This window comes from Ciconia boyciana, chromosome 14, assembly GCF_034638445.1.
Source record: "Ciconia boyciana chromosome 14, ASM3463844v1, whole genome shotgun sequence".
Lineage (NCBI taxonomy): Eukaryota > Metazoa > Chordata > Aves > Ciconiiformes > Ciconiidae > Ciconia > Ciconia boyciana.
In genome coordinates, this window is record NC_132947.1 from 14306707 (window position 1) to 14322312 (window position 15606).

Here is a 15606-nt window from a genome sequence, read left to right on the forward strand (position 1 = left end):
TTTCATATTAAGTAGAGCACTACTTTTTTAGGTTGTTTTTTTTCCACTGCAACAGTAGTAATATTTTGATGTGAAAAGGATATCTTTCCCGCTGAGATAACAGCTCATACCCAACAATTGTATCTCACGAGTGTCCAAGTATGCCTAAATCATACCACACTCTTCACCAACATTCAAGTATGGTGACAGATTATACTTCAAGGGACTTCTCTTGAATTAAAAGCATTTAACAGGCTTGTAACCACAGGGTGGGTAAATTAAGAACAGTTTTAGATTCTATTTTCCAGGAGAAGCCCATTAATAACTTCCCTACAATCAAACAGGCAGAAGAAAGATGAGCAGAAGAGAGTTAACAACGTATGTGACTCATCCTTTCTGCTAAATCTTTTAGCTAAGGCATAAGCAAAAAAAATGTGTAATTTTGAATTGTAATGTCACATGAGCATCATTAGCAATCAACTTGCATGAAAATTTGTACATTAAAAAGGAACAGAGCAATGAAAAGCAGCCAGACACATTTTACAATGGCATACATCTGGTGGTCTGAGTTACCAACCTATCCACCGCAAAAAAGAAAGCTCCCAGTTAGCAAAAGCATTCGGGATATGTCATTTCATCATCACACATCAATGTGTGCCCAGCTTTTATATTTATTTTTATTGTTTCAAAAAGAGCATTTGATGCTCTTTTCTGAGCATCGACAGTCCTGAATTAATTTCTATGCAGTTGCCTTAAACCTTCTTGATAATTTTAACTAGAAGCTGAAAAGGCTGAGAGTTCCGACTACAGGGCGTAAACCACAGGGATAATCTAGCAGAAACACACCCTACTAGAAGCAGCAGCATAGGTTGCAGAAAAAGTGATATAAAGTGTTAATTCTGTATCTTGACTACACATAGCACGCATGCTAGAAAGCTAATGAGGAGGAGAATACTGGCCAAGTAACTGCTACTCCTCCCTTCCTTTTAAAAATAAATAAATGAGAACTGGTAGTTGCAAGACTCTGTAGACTGACAAATGGATACTACAGCACAATGGAAGCCTCCAGCATTGAAAACCCAAGAACTCAAGTTAATAGTTAACACTCTTTACACCCACCAGCAATATACTAAGAAGTCACATTACTGCTATCTTTCTGCAAGATGTAAGGCAGCATGAAATATGTGAAATTACCTTGTCCATACTTTTCAAACATAAGTGTAATCCTAGGTAGGCTGAAACACATTCATTTGTGTTTTGCCAGCATCCCTGCTTCCGCCAGCTGCACTGTTTCTTGGGAGCTTTCTCTAAAATAGGAAGTTAATAGGTAGGTATGGTTTATTGGAATACACACGGATAAATAACATTCTACTTCCACTAATTTTTGGATCATATCTTTTATCTGAAGACCAAAATTTAATATAAATTATTGAAGCATTTTTAACATTTTAAGATTGAGGATGCTTTGACAAGACAGCTTATTTAGACTTTGATGCCCATTTTCTCCTTTATGTTGTCTGATGGGATAAGGCACTTCAGATCTGCAGATGAGAGAACAAGGCTCATCACTTTTTCTATAAGAGGTCTACCCTACAAGGTCAATTCACAGAAAAGTCAAGGTAAGCAGAGAGAGTCTAGAGAAAGGAGGAGGTCTACCATACAGTGATGCTTGCCCTTTCATTATTTTTGTTCTTTGGAGATGCCCTCTGTTCCCTTTGAATGGAGGTAAGACGGAACATGACACAGATAAAGTACGAAAGACAGTTACTAACCAAAGCAGCAAGAAAGCTCCCTTCTCCCCACAGGGAATCTTGCAGTTACTCAGTTCAAAGTAACTGCAATTAAATAAAAAACCCCAGATCTTTTACCAAGTTAATCACACCTTCATGTGAGGAAAAGCTGTTTCTTAGAGTCTTGAGAGAGAGAAGAAAATAACCCTGAGATTCCTCCTCACTGCTACTAGCTATTAGAGCTTTCTCTAAGACCAGTGAGGACTCCTTCCCCCGTGAATTCCAGTTGGCAGAACCGCAGCTGACATGAGTTGTCTGCTCACCACGCCACAGCAACAACTGGTACCAAAGATGCATCAGGGAGGCTGGAGACAATTCCACAAACAAGGAAGGAAGAAACAGTTTTCCATAACACTCTTCATCCTTGGAAAACTGAAGGATATTTACTCAAGTCCCTTCTGCTTCAAAAAGATTGTTCCTTCATCCTTCCCCATCTATTACTGCATTTATACCTTGTATTTATTCAAGAACTTCATACATTATCAGCAACATCATACTTAGAAATCTATACATTAAAAACAAGTCCAAGCAAATTCATCCCATGACTACCTCTCTACCAGCCTGAAGTGAAATTTCAGTCAGAATAAAACCAGAACTCTTGGACTTAGATTTGCCTTGGGAAGAAAAACAAACAAAAAATCCCAAAACAAACAAAAACCCACAAACGATGCACACCATTAATCTGTCAAGAAATTCCTGAAACTCAACTCAGTGGTGTGATAGGAAAGCCATTACAATTTCTCAAGTGGCTAGAATCAAGATTTAAGACAGTACTCCCTGCTCATTTTACACAAAAACAGAAGGGCTACAATAGAAAGAGACATAAAAAGTTGGGAAAAAATATAGATTGAATTGTCAATACAGCATTAGTTTACAAACTTTCCTTGTACCCCAGCTACAGCTTTGTATTCTTCCTGGATACACTTATTCTAATTTATACCTTGTTGACTAACGTAAACATGAGAAACAAGGAACGCACAGGCTGGAACATGACTGCAAGTCTGCGTGGCATTCAGTGAAGTTCTGAAAACTGGATCCTGTATATAAAGTATACATTAATCAGTTCTCAAGGAAATGGCTTCATTTCCCACTTCTATTTTGGAGGTTAAACAGAAGGAGAAGGAAATGTGTCCTCTTGAAAGAACTCATATCTTTCATACTAACTGCCGATTTCTATGAAACAATGGCTTTGTCTTCATATCTCCCCCATCCACTTCACAGAAAGATATTAAGTTGGACTGAAAGAAGAGAAAGTGGAGTTAAAGCTCTTGGTGAGAATGAATGAGTGTTTGTAATCTCTTTGCCTCCCCTTTCCTCACCACACAACCACCTAATGATTAAAACTGAGTTAAAGCAACTGCTATTGGACTACACTGAACTAGATGATTAACCAGAGCAACGACGAGTTCAAGTAAGTACCAGCCAGATGTGAACACCAAGGAAGGGAGTATTACATTCCCTACACCACTGTGACTGCAAAGAGGTAAAGGCATGTAAGTGGCTTTTTCAGACACCCTGCAATCATGAAGCCATTCTCCCTTGTTCAGTAATTTCAAAGCCAGCATAACCTTCATAAATAGTTCACATGCACACACACGCAAAACCCATTCTGTGTCGCTGTAGTGTTCAAAAGAGCAACAACATTACATGCTTTACCAAATATATACTTAACTTCTCATGGTACAGTACATGTAAATTCTGCAGACTTGAATCTATTTGTGTAAACTGGGAAAAAATAGAGAAAGAGATAGCACGCAGCCTGAGGGGAACCCACGTTATCACAGCTTTACTGATACTGTTGGGAGCGCCAGCAAGAGACTTTCTCCTGTTCCCAAGGTGATAACTTCGAGGACCTTGATTAATGTGCATTACTCAGGCAGATGAATTCAAATCTACTCAGCAACCTCTGAGATCTGGATGAGCCTGATAAGTAGATGGAAGGCATGAAAATTCCTATCTGAACTTATTAATGCATGCTAGAAAAAATACTTTTTTTAACAGTAAAATCTAAAACGCATATAGACCACAGCTGAGCTTATCTCCTATATGGTCCTAAGGGAGAGAACGGACTCGGTCTTCTAGCCGCCCTGATGGCAAAAGAGGATTGTTGCAGTACAGTGCGTACTTTTCATATCAACACCCCCAATCTCCTGAGTGAAGTATGGGGACTCGAGTACCACCACAGAAGCAGTACTTGTATCACCCCATGACGGCAAGGATATTATGTTAGTTTTAATGAGTATGTTTGGCATTAATACCTTGGGGTATAGAACTATCCATACACCAGGCATGAAAACAAAACAAAACAAAACACACCAAAACAAACAAAAACTTTGAAGAATCTTTTTTGTATCCACCACCTCTCTCAGTAATTGCTTTATATGAAGTGAAAGATGTTGGAGTTTGTGAGCATCCTAAACAACTATGTTGAAGGCAATTATATTTTTATCCCAGAAACAAGCTCTGCTCTAGAGTACGTGTGTAATGCCATATTATATACTTTCATACCTACACTGCACTTGTTTTATTCAAGGAAACCTATGGAGAGCCTGATGCAACATTTCTAGGGACAGCTCCAGCCCAAGGTCAGGTTTAGCTGTAGAACAGAGATCTTTTTATTTCTTACTACTTTTAAGCTCCAGAAGGCTCTTTCTCCTAATAGGACTTCCTGCTGTTTAATAATTAACTGAAACTGTTCTGGACACAGCTCCAATAATAAATACTGAGATAGTCAAAATACCTGTAGAGGTTTTCCATGATGAGTCTGCCTTACAATTGTGAATCTGGAATTTGGACAGTATATTTAATACAGCAGAAGCTTAAATATATAGATTTATTTAAATGTCTAATTATTTAGTATGCTTTTCACACTTTGATATCAACTCTGATAACTTGGCAGGGCTTTCTTGTTTGGTGTTTGTGTATTTTTTTTGTTTTGTTTTGTGTTTTTTTTTTCTTTTTTTTAAATTCCAGTGTCTACTTATGAGGAGAAGACTCAGATCACTAGAGCAGTTTCCACTGTGCACCTGGTGAGTTAATAAACAGACAGTGCAATTACAGTGACAAGTATCACACCAGAAGAGACCTAGAGAAAAAATAGTAAGCAACTCTGAAAAAAACACCACCTCTCCCTCTGGTGTCACTGAAGGCATCAGCTTCTCATGTCTTAAAAACCTCAAAAAAAGTGTCACTGGTAAAAGACAAGCTGTCTCAAATATCACAAGGATGACAGGAAGCCACTCAAGTTAAGAGACAGACTGTTTTTCATCCATGTTGACTAGCTGAACACTTTGAAAATCAACTAAGACAAAACTTAGGAGAACTAGAACATACCCTTGGAGGTCTGTAGAGGGGCTTTGTAGAGTACTCCTACCCCTGTACCAGCAGAACAGACCCTAACAAAATGCAAAGTGCCTTAAAAGAACTTGCATCAGGTAGCAACAAAATAATTTTGAGGGACTTCCTGGAGAGTGAAAAGCTCAGAAAAAAATGTCTCATGAAAACGAGGTTATAGATGCTGTAATATTCCCTCTTTATCAGCTCTCCATAGATTCCCACCATGCATTGAGTAATTAATTTAAGCATCCAGAATATCTGAAAGGGATCAGAAAAAAAAAAAATTGCAAACAAACCTCCATACACACACACACAGAGTTTAAAATGTTATTCACAACCTTACATAATGTGACAGGTGTCCTGGCAGGACACCATCATTAATACATACCTTAAATGATAAGATTCCAGCCAGTTTCAACAGTATTTTAAACAATCTTTACACAAGCAAAACCTACATTTAGTTCAGAATATGAGTAACTGCCCCACAGCTTTTACTTAAAAGAAATTTACAGACAAGAAGCATTCCATTAGTATGTGATCAGTATAGCAAGATGTAGAATCTCTGGGTTTTTTGAAAACCACCCTGAACAAAATTGTATTAAATTACTATATGTGCAACAGTGAGAGATAAGAAATAGAGAAGAGCTATTTCCACTGGAGCACCAAAGGATGGCAAGGTGTACAGATGAAAATGATAGGTTTCTCTGGCTTGACTATTATGACTCTAGAGTGCAAATAAATGTATTGTCATTTATACAAGCCTTGCAACAGTCAGAAGACAGAAAGGTGTTAGCACAGACTGCAAACAGCTCTACAGAAAAGTATTTTCACAGTATTACAAAGGTATCTCCTGCCACTAAATATACTGTAATAATTTGAAACTAATAAGTTATGATCTTTTGTATAAGAGTTCCACTAATTACTTTACAATAACACACTGTTCCTAGTAAAGATGTCCACACAGACAAGTAAGGGGAGGACTTGGGGGGGGGGGGGGGGCAGGAGGTGGTGCGTGTTTAATTTCATTGATCGTTTCATTTCCTGAAATAGGTATCTATTGGTCCAATTTAGAGTGTAGAAGAACTACGTGTATTTCAAAGCAAAATCTCTCTTTTCTCTATCTACCAAATATTAGCATTCAATATTGAGAAATGTAAATTACTCCTTCCTTTCTCAATACTACAATAAAACATCTTATGCATAGGGAAACACACAGATCTTTACATTAAAAAGATACACAGATACACTTTTTACACCTTAAGCTTTGTTGAAGAAATCCCCTATGATTTTATGTTCAACTGATCAAGAGAAAGCACGTGAGAAGCAGAGTATTAGCTTGGATTTAGTGGGTTTAGGGGCAGGACTATCAATTGAGCAAAACTTCAATTACAGACTAATTTAACGTATACCCAAGTACATTATTGCAATTCAATAAACATCTCTTCAGAATTAAACAATTCCAATTTGCTTTCATTGCAGCCTGTGTGCATGCATTACAAATTTGCTATTATCCACACTAAAATTAGTCAGACTGTTTGGAAGCACTCATCCATGCAACCCCGGTGTGTCACAGCGCTGCATCAAACTAACCTCAAATGAACCGCTTAACCTTACCTGCTTACTAAACAGGGGCAAAGAGCAGAGGAGCATACCTTCCCATAACAATATTACTCTCCTAAAATTTCTTCCAGCTAGGTGTCTGCCCAAGTAATCCAGCAATGAATCTATCAACGTCTCTCCTGGTTGGACATCCAACCATTCATGTTTATAACTTATTCTTCTGTTTTTTCCCTTCTTATATTGTTGAACATTAAAGTGTCAGGCACCTACTCAACTTTGCATATTCTGATATTTGGTTGCTCTGGAAGATTGCCTTCCCTCTATTTAGCTATGATGCACTACTCCTGGCAACTCAATTCCATTTTAATCATTAATTAATTCCTCCAGATTTGAACAAGATAAAAGATCACTGAGTGGGAATTTAAAAGCACCTGGCATCTAATAGGAGCATTCTCTTCAAGACCTGTGTAGTCGGAGTATCTGCACCACGCAACACTCTATATTGAAGGCATTGTAAAGGCATCAGTATACTGATCATCAAATGACAGAGTAAGTTGGCAGAAAAGTACTACAGAGGACAAAAGTGATCTCGTATCTACAGCAGCGCTCCATTTTCACAGAGAGGTGAAACATTTAGATCAATAAAATTGGCGAGCAGACCCATACTCCTCCCATTTGACATCACCCCCACCCCAAACACAGAATGTCCCAGGAGCAACTTTGCCACCTTCTGATCTCTCCACCTAAGAGGCAGTGAGCATCCCTGTGGTGCAGCTCAGGGTAAGTTTAAAAAAAAAAAAAAAAAAAAAAAAAAAGGCAGCACAGTAAATAGCACTTTACTGCATGTTTCATGGAGGCAAGATTAAGACACATTTTGCATGTGTCAGGCACGGTATCAACTCTTGAATCACAGTAAATAACAGGGCTAAAACCCTAGCATCCTTCAAGAACTACTGATGTTTCTACTGTGTACTTCAGGACATCAGCAGAATCAATCCTGTCATTTACTCCCAGCAGCCTCGAGCACACTCTTCTGACATGCAATGCTCCATCACAAGATTATTGATGCCTGATAAAATACTGTAAAGGAAGGCAGATGAAACTGACGGACAAACTGTTCAGCTGACTACTACATTAAAAGTATCCATAGCTACTACGCATTACTACAAAAGCTCATGAAGAGGGCTGTATGCAGACAAAGTTTCAATTCAAATATTTGTTTTAAGAAAATGATTGAAATTCATGTCACTTTTACCCTTTTTTCCTACTGAAACTTAATATGAATGAAAGAACAAAGTCCAACAGGATGTCAATTTTTATACATAGATGACACCTGGGAGGAAACACTCATCTTGCATAAACCTGCTGCTTTAGTGCAACCTACCTTTCACTATTAATTCTGCATAATTCGAAACTCCAGATCCACCATCTGAACGAATGACGCATCGGTACTTGCTGATACTGCGTTGAGAGGTGTCAGCTACACTGACGGTAGCAGAAAAACGTCTGTGGTTGACCACTCGAGTGACCATTAATGCTGTGTCCCTTCCATTCCACTGCTGTAAAGGCAGACAAAAATAATGTAAGTTATGAAGACACACAGATTATGCATCCATATGTAATTCACTCTTTGTTATGCTTCTTAACATTGTTCAGACCTTCACGGACACAGCACTAGGTTAGATTCTTCAAGAAAAGACTGCTAGCCGTACCCCTGAAAAATTTACAGGGTTGTATGAACTAGGGCTTAAATATTCTTACACATATATTTAAGTTTTCACATCTATTTAATTTTTGAAGCATATTTGGGCATTTAACGTGTCATATGTATTGAAAAGGCTGAAGAGTGACAGTTCAGACTGTGCAATTGTACACAGTATATTTAGAGGCCTGGCTAGGTTATGAAAATACTACAAATGAATGGATTTTGTACACCTGAGAAAATGCTACACATGAACAGATTTTACACATTTGGCATCTTCAGATGTAAAACTTTGATTCTGGACCAATTTAAATAAATTGGTTGGATGAGCAGACATCCTTTTATGTCCAACATTCCCCAGTAAACCTCTCTACCAATGCCAGACTACATTTTCCCACCTGGAAAAGGTACAGATGAAGAATTAGCTAGAAACAGAAGTTCTCCACAGCATAAACACCTGAACTTGCTCAGTTGGTCTAGTTTATTAGGAGTTTCAAAGGAAAACACACTGCTGTTTTGCTGATTTCCAGTAATTGGGTTTTGGGGGTGTTTCCAAGGCTATTTTCATTAAATGTTTCAATTTTAGAGAATGGAAAACAGGTTTCCACTAGTAACAATAATGATTTCCTCCCAAACCCCTGCTTCTCACAGGAAAAGGTTCATACTGCTTCAGGTCAGAAGTGTTTTTACACACATCTAGTCATAACTGTGGAAAGATTTCACTGAAAGAACTCAAAAAAGATAAAGAACAAGCCAAAAATATATCTCAGTGGATGCTAAAAGTACACTATCGGCTAATAAATTTCAGATTTAAAAATGTAAATTTTAGGAGAACAGCTGTGATGAGAGTACAATTAAAGTGACTGTCAAGTCATTTTTCCATTATGCCGACTACTTTTCTCACCAACTCAAGCCTTTTTCCCAGTACTAATTTTCATTTTTATGATTAGGTAAACTGATTCCTCCCCTAGTATTTAAACTAGATTTGAAATTGTTATTTTTGAAGTTTATTAAAATGTCTGAAGTCCATAAAAAAGTTTGAGAAAATAAAATCCGTTAGTTATTTGACTACAAATGCCACAGCAACCATGAGGAAGGCCATTCTTGTCTGCCTCAGATGTTACAAATATAGGGCGGTCAGGCCCTCAGTCACATCAATTCAAGCTGAGAATAACAACAGTTGACTGTCTTAAGCGTTCTGAAAGTTTATGTCAGCCATATGTACATGCACAGTACATACAACAAGAGAACCCTCTTGACTTGTTTAGGACATTAGGTGTTTAATGGCACAGAAGTTTAGAAGAAGCGAAGAGCTCAACTATTTTAAAAGCTTCTCGAAGAGTTCTATATATAAAGCACAGTAATGTTGGGACTCCACATATCTGAGCACTTCAAAGGACAGAAGAAATAATTTTGTCCTTCACTGGGAAACATGCACTCCACATCTTCAGTTTGATGTATGTTCCATTTCTAACTCTAGAACTGAAAATGAGTTCTTAAGGTTGTTACTATACCCACCTGAATAGCACAACCCAGTCTTTCAAGACCAAACAGTAAGGTGAAAATATAGACATTAAAAGAGGGCATGTTTTGGTCTTTTAGTGAGTGACTAAAAGGAACAATCTGCTATCAACGCAGCCAAGGGAAATTGGGAGGAAGAAAAACAGTGGGTACAAACTGGTTTTGCCTGTTTTCGTCATCCAGGTAGTAATCTCAGACCTTGGAGCACGTTTCCATCTTAACATATTGTCACTGACTCTGAGCTGAGGACATTTTTGGAGGGTGAGAGGAAAGAAGATTACATAATTAAGCAGAAGTGAAGAACTATTCCACTTCTTCTGTCTCTTCTGCTTTATGACTGAGTGCTTACAGGTGCATGGGCATTTGTTTGAAACCAAAATTTTGCTGTCACTGGCCATTTTTCCATTTTCTGTATCATGATTCTGTACTTTGTCACCTTAAACTCTCACCTAGAAACAATTTAAGGCAGTTCTCAAAGGATCTTGACGAAACGATTTTGCCCCACCACCCAGTCTTTCTCTATCTACTTATTTTACTTGAAAAAGTAAAAAACCCCAAACCAAACAGACAAAAAAAACCTACCACCAAAAAAAGAGCATTACTTTACCTGGAGCCAGAGTTTGTCATGCTGGGACCACTTTCCCCCAGCAATGCACTGGAATGTCGCGTTCTGTCCCACATTAACCTCCACGTTCTGAAGTCGTAGGAAATGAGGTGCTTTTCCTAACAAAAGATGCAAAGTATCGCAAGGGTAGAGAGCAAGGCGGTAATTGACTGTGTTACACCAATACAGATATAAACACTCAGCAAAGCATTAGGGCCTATCCGTGACAAAGGGATTTTGCAAAATAAAGCTGTCCTTCAGTATTTAACTATTCACTGCAGAGTGAGGTGGATGATCGATCTGACAGAGGGTGGCCTAAGGGATCATACAGAGCTCTGGCACATCTAAAAACACAGATCAAATCACAACACAAGTTCATGGTCATCAGCACAATTTCTTACTGCTTGCTATAAAGAGTAATTGAGTAATTTCTTTTCTTCAGAAAACTGTGTTTCTAAAAAGGTCAAAAAAAAAAATCAAATGCTTCTGAGCTTGTCAAGCATGACTGACCCAAACCAAATTTTCACAAGGGTCTTTTTTTCCTTTTTTATTTTATTGACTATCAAATACATCCTAGACTTTTAGAATAATAATGTGCCATTAATATCAAATCAGATGTTAAATGAAATATTCATATAACTGACAGTATTGTATCACTGTATTAGTTTAAGATCACCCATATTAGTGTTTTGCTGATACTAAATTCAGTATTAATTCAATATTAAACCACTGATACTAACATGCAGACATTGCATTTGTTCACAAAGGAACTAGATCAGAGGATTATAATTTTCACTAAATACCAGGCACAAAGTTCGTGCACCATTTTAAAACTTTTAGTAGGACACACTGAACAGCCTTATGAGATTCTAAAGGTCAGAGTTTTTCAACTTCATCTTTACATTTTCTGCTATGATTAGACACCGATGAAATACTTAATTTCAGAGAACATACCAACCCGTCTTTTTCTATTGGAATCAAATAGCTTCAAAAGGATGTGGGCACCTGGTGTCTGTGTGTGCATTGAAGCTTGACTTATAAATATTTGTGTACTATAGACACGTGAACAGAGAACACATGCCTGTACACTATGCCAAATGTTTTTATCTAGCTCTGTATCCCATTCGCCACACGCTCAGTTTGCTGACAGCTCCCGAAAGATAGTGACTCTGTACCATTGTGCTTTCTGGGGATTACTAATTTGCGTCAAAGTTTACTGTAAAACTACTTCTGGCTGACAGTCAGAACGTATTGCGTGATGTTTGCAGGCTAATACTAGTAATTTCTGCCTGCACTCTAAGGTGGGTGGATACAAGCCAGCTCCAAATATGAAGCTGCGTAGCCTGGATGAGTGCAGTCACACCAACCCCAAACTCCTAGTCCTCAGTCTGCCCAGCTTCCAGAGCATAGGGCTGTCCTATGATTGCAAGTGCTCGTGCACACATAGTCAATGGGCTTCTAGCATAATGAAAATTGATACTCCAGTGCATTCCTTCACAGGACACAAAAAAAAAAAAAAAAAGAAAAAAAAAGGCAACACCAGGAAGATATTTATTTTTCTCCGTTATTGTGTCATTAGGGCATTTCACTGCGTTTTTGCCGATACTTAGGTTTGTCTGCTATACTGTCATCTGTGAAGGTAAAGCAGAAATTAAGAAATAAGACCAATAATTTCAGTAACCTCCAGGATCATCAGGAGCTTCACGGTCCCTGTGTTTTGAGTTATAACAATTGTAAAATGAACACGAGGGGCAAAGCCTGTACAAGTCAATGGAACACACTCTGGTGACATTTACCCTGGTGGCTGTCATCACTGAACAGCAAAAGCAACACTGGGAATCAGACAGGAGAAGCATTTACAAAGACTGCAGAGAACTTGCAGCTTGTAATGAGTTCTGTATGCTGCAGGTTGCAAACTGATTCAAAATGGAGTAGTTAACTGTTTGAATCATTTCAGTTTTGAGTCACCAAGAACACACTTAATTTTGAAGAGGGACCTGCATATACTTGGAGAAATTGATTTAAAATCAGTTTAAATACTTGATTAAACAGGGGTGTAACACAGCATCCTGTCTCTTTTTTTTAAAATCCCATAACTTTTTTGTCTAGGCTTTGCCTCATAGTTTGTTCAGTGGTGTCTTTCCCAGCAAAGGGATCAGTCATCACCCAGCATGCTGTGGAACGCACGCAGACTATTTGGGGGATTTGTTTGGATGCTGCCAGTTATCAGCAACATCTGGTTAATACAGACTGTAAGTATTTCTTAATGAAGTAAATGCACCCAAAGGCCTGAGCAATGAGCACATGGTAAATACAAATATAATTTAGTTAAACAGCAATTAACCATACTGCGGTTATCAAAAATGTCCTGTTAAACTTGAGCAGAACCATGTCTGTCACATCAAATGGCAGCTATTCTTTGAAATTCTGTATTGCAAGAAAACCAGTTGATTTCACTCCATTGATATGATCCATGATTTTTTTTGTGAGCAGCTGTCACTGACTTACTAAAACTACGAACTAGTGAGAGGGGCTGTTAAAGGCCTTTAAAAAAAAAAAATCTTTAGAAGAAACTGTATACTACATACACAATATAGACACACAAAGTCCTCAAGCCACACTTTAGATGCATAGAGAAACCAAACAAGTTCAGACTCAAACATTGAGGCTCAAGGCTTCTTTAAATAGACAAAAAAAAAAAAAATCTAAGCTTATTATTATGGCTGCAATAGAAGAAATGCGGTCCTAATATTTTTGAACAGCGTAATGAACCTGCATTATTTTCTCCTCCTGTGCAAGTATATTGTCTGAATGAGATTTATTTTTAATATCTTTACAGGGGTGCTGAGTGGGTTTAACATTTGTTGAGAGAGACCTTTGGGATACGTCCTTTACCAAGGAAATACTGAAACAATTTGTTTGTTTCTTCTTTTCTTAAGTTAATCACACAGGATATTATCAGAAGCTTTTTAGATTGTTTTCTACAGCAATATGATTCAGAAATAATAAAACAGTCAGTTTTATATTCTCATAACAAGAGAGGAAGAGAGACTTCCACAGATGTCCTGGCACTAGCTATAGACTGAGAGCAGTTTTGCCTTTCACACAACTTGCAAAGTTCTGTAATTATGCAAGGCTGATTGTCTTTAGGTGTCTCAGAGGGATACAAGAAGACATTTTAGCGCTGACCAAATTGGGTAAATCACTCCTTTAGATTGCACAGCCTGGTATTCAACACATTGATACAGTTAGAAAAACAAAGAGTGCTCACTGCATGGATGGGCGAGAACTCTGACTTCATCCACAGCTATGTACCCTGGATGTCCTTTCAAAGAGACAGATTCAAATATCACCTGAAATACAAAATAAGAAAAAGTTTTCTTAAAAAGAATAGCTACACTAGTCATTTGGCCAGTCACCATATTCTGCTCTTATTCCAATGTCCAAGTCATTCAAGGCATTTCATCATTAATAATGAAGAGATAACCAAGGCAATTTAGTACGTACATGCATACCAAAGACTGAAAACCTGTTTGATATGGAAACAAAAAGTTAGAGCAACAGTCATTCATTCGAGACAACTATGTGCTGCTTTCATTTGGAAGAGCAAAAAATACTCTGTGTATATACACACCTATATTCACTTTAAGCACCAGTCCAAAAACATTAAGTGGATAATCATTTGAAATCTTGTTCTTAGTATGCCTTGGAAAGAAAATGCTGTACATGAGAGAAAATTTTCTTATTGAATCAATAACCCTGCATGGATTCTTCTGGAGAAAACCTTGATTTGGCATGCATGTGATTGCAGTATTAGAAAGCAAATTATGAGCAATGGATGACTCTGGATTCCAGTTACTGGACTGTAATAAGATTCTCACAGATATAATAAAGTTGTTCCTGCCTTTCCCTGGATTGAACTAACATGGGCCAAGAACGAATATTCTTAAAAACCACATGTAGTATTTCTCTACATTAATGGTACACTAACTAGTACTTTCTATTTTATTTATGTATCTGGATAATGAAAGTGTTCCACTAATTTGGGTCTGAATAGACAGATATTCAATTACCGATAAACAAAAATCTCATTCTTCCCTATGGTTTTGTGATTTTACCTGGAAAACTGACCTGATCTGTTACTAAATATCCTGTTATTAAAAATATACAAGCTACCTGAAAATTGGTGGTATGGAAAAAAAAAAAAACAAACAACCCCAAACAAAAAAAAAACCACACACAACCCAACTAAAAAAATCTGATAAAGTGATCAATAAAACTAACTTAACTACTGCCAAATAAGCTAACTAAAAATTCAGGAGAAAGTAGTATTAAATATGGTGCAGTTTGCCCAATAATTAAAGGATAGTAGGACATGAGTTGTAGACTGTGCCCTCATCCCAGTCTACCGCTTCCTCATGGGGGGCAGCGGAGGGGGAGGTGCTGATTCTCCTCTCCGGTGACCAGCGATCGGACACGAGGGAATGGGATGATGCTGCGTCAGGGGAAGTTCAGATTGGACACAAGGAAAAGGTTGTTCACTGAGAGCGTGGTCAGTCCCTGGAACAGGCTCCCCAGGGTAGTGGTCACGGCACCAAGCCTGTCAGAGTTCACACAGCATCTCGACGACACACTTAGTCGTATGGTTTAGGTTTAGGTAGTCCTGCGAGGAGCAGGGATTTGGACTGGATGATCCTTATGGGTCCCTTCCAACTTGAGATATTCTATGATTCTATGAGGAACAAGAAATTTAGAAATGTTAAACTGCAATAGAAAAAAGAAGAATGCAGACTGATTATTTAAGATCTTGGTAATGCTACCTCTCAAGTTAGTGATTCTCTTCCCAAAGGAATGAAGTGCTATCCTTTAGTATTTAAAAAAAAAAAAAAATGAATGGGTAGCGATGTAATGGATGCTGTCCTCTGCATTTGAAAGGTTCATTCCCTCTTACTAAACTAATGTTCACACTGTACTAAATTGCTCATTTCAGCATGAGTATACAATAACGTTTTCAAGGACAGAGTTAATTAACATGTTCAGCTGGCACAGTTATTACTATTAGAGCAGTATCCCAGTGCAGCTGCTTGTTTCGTAGGAGAAAGTATTTCAGTAAT

General features: G+C 37.9%; 1 protein-coding gene across 1 annotated transcript in view; it reads right to left on the reverse strand.

Moving 5' to 3' along the window:
- Positions 1 to 15606, reverse strand: part of PTPRT (protein tyrosine phosphatase receptor type T) — a 464744-nt gene that overhangs the window by 263797 nt on the left and 185341 nt on the right. Inside the window, exons 4-6 of the mRNA XM_072878971.1 lie at positions 13764 to 13845; positions 10496 to 10611; positions 8050 to 8224 (exon numbers count right to left, since the gene is read on the reverse strand). Of these exons, the coding sequence (XP_072735072.1) occupies positions 8050 to 8224; positions 10496 to 10611; positions 13764 to 13845 (373 nt within the window). The remainder of the gene's footprint in view (positions 1 to 8049; positions 8225 to 10495; positions 10612 to 13763; positions 13846 to 15606) is intronic.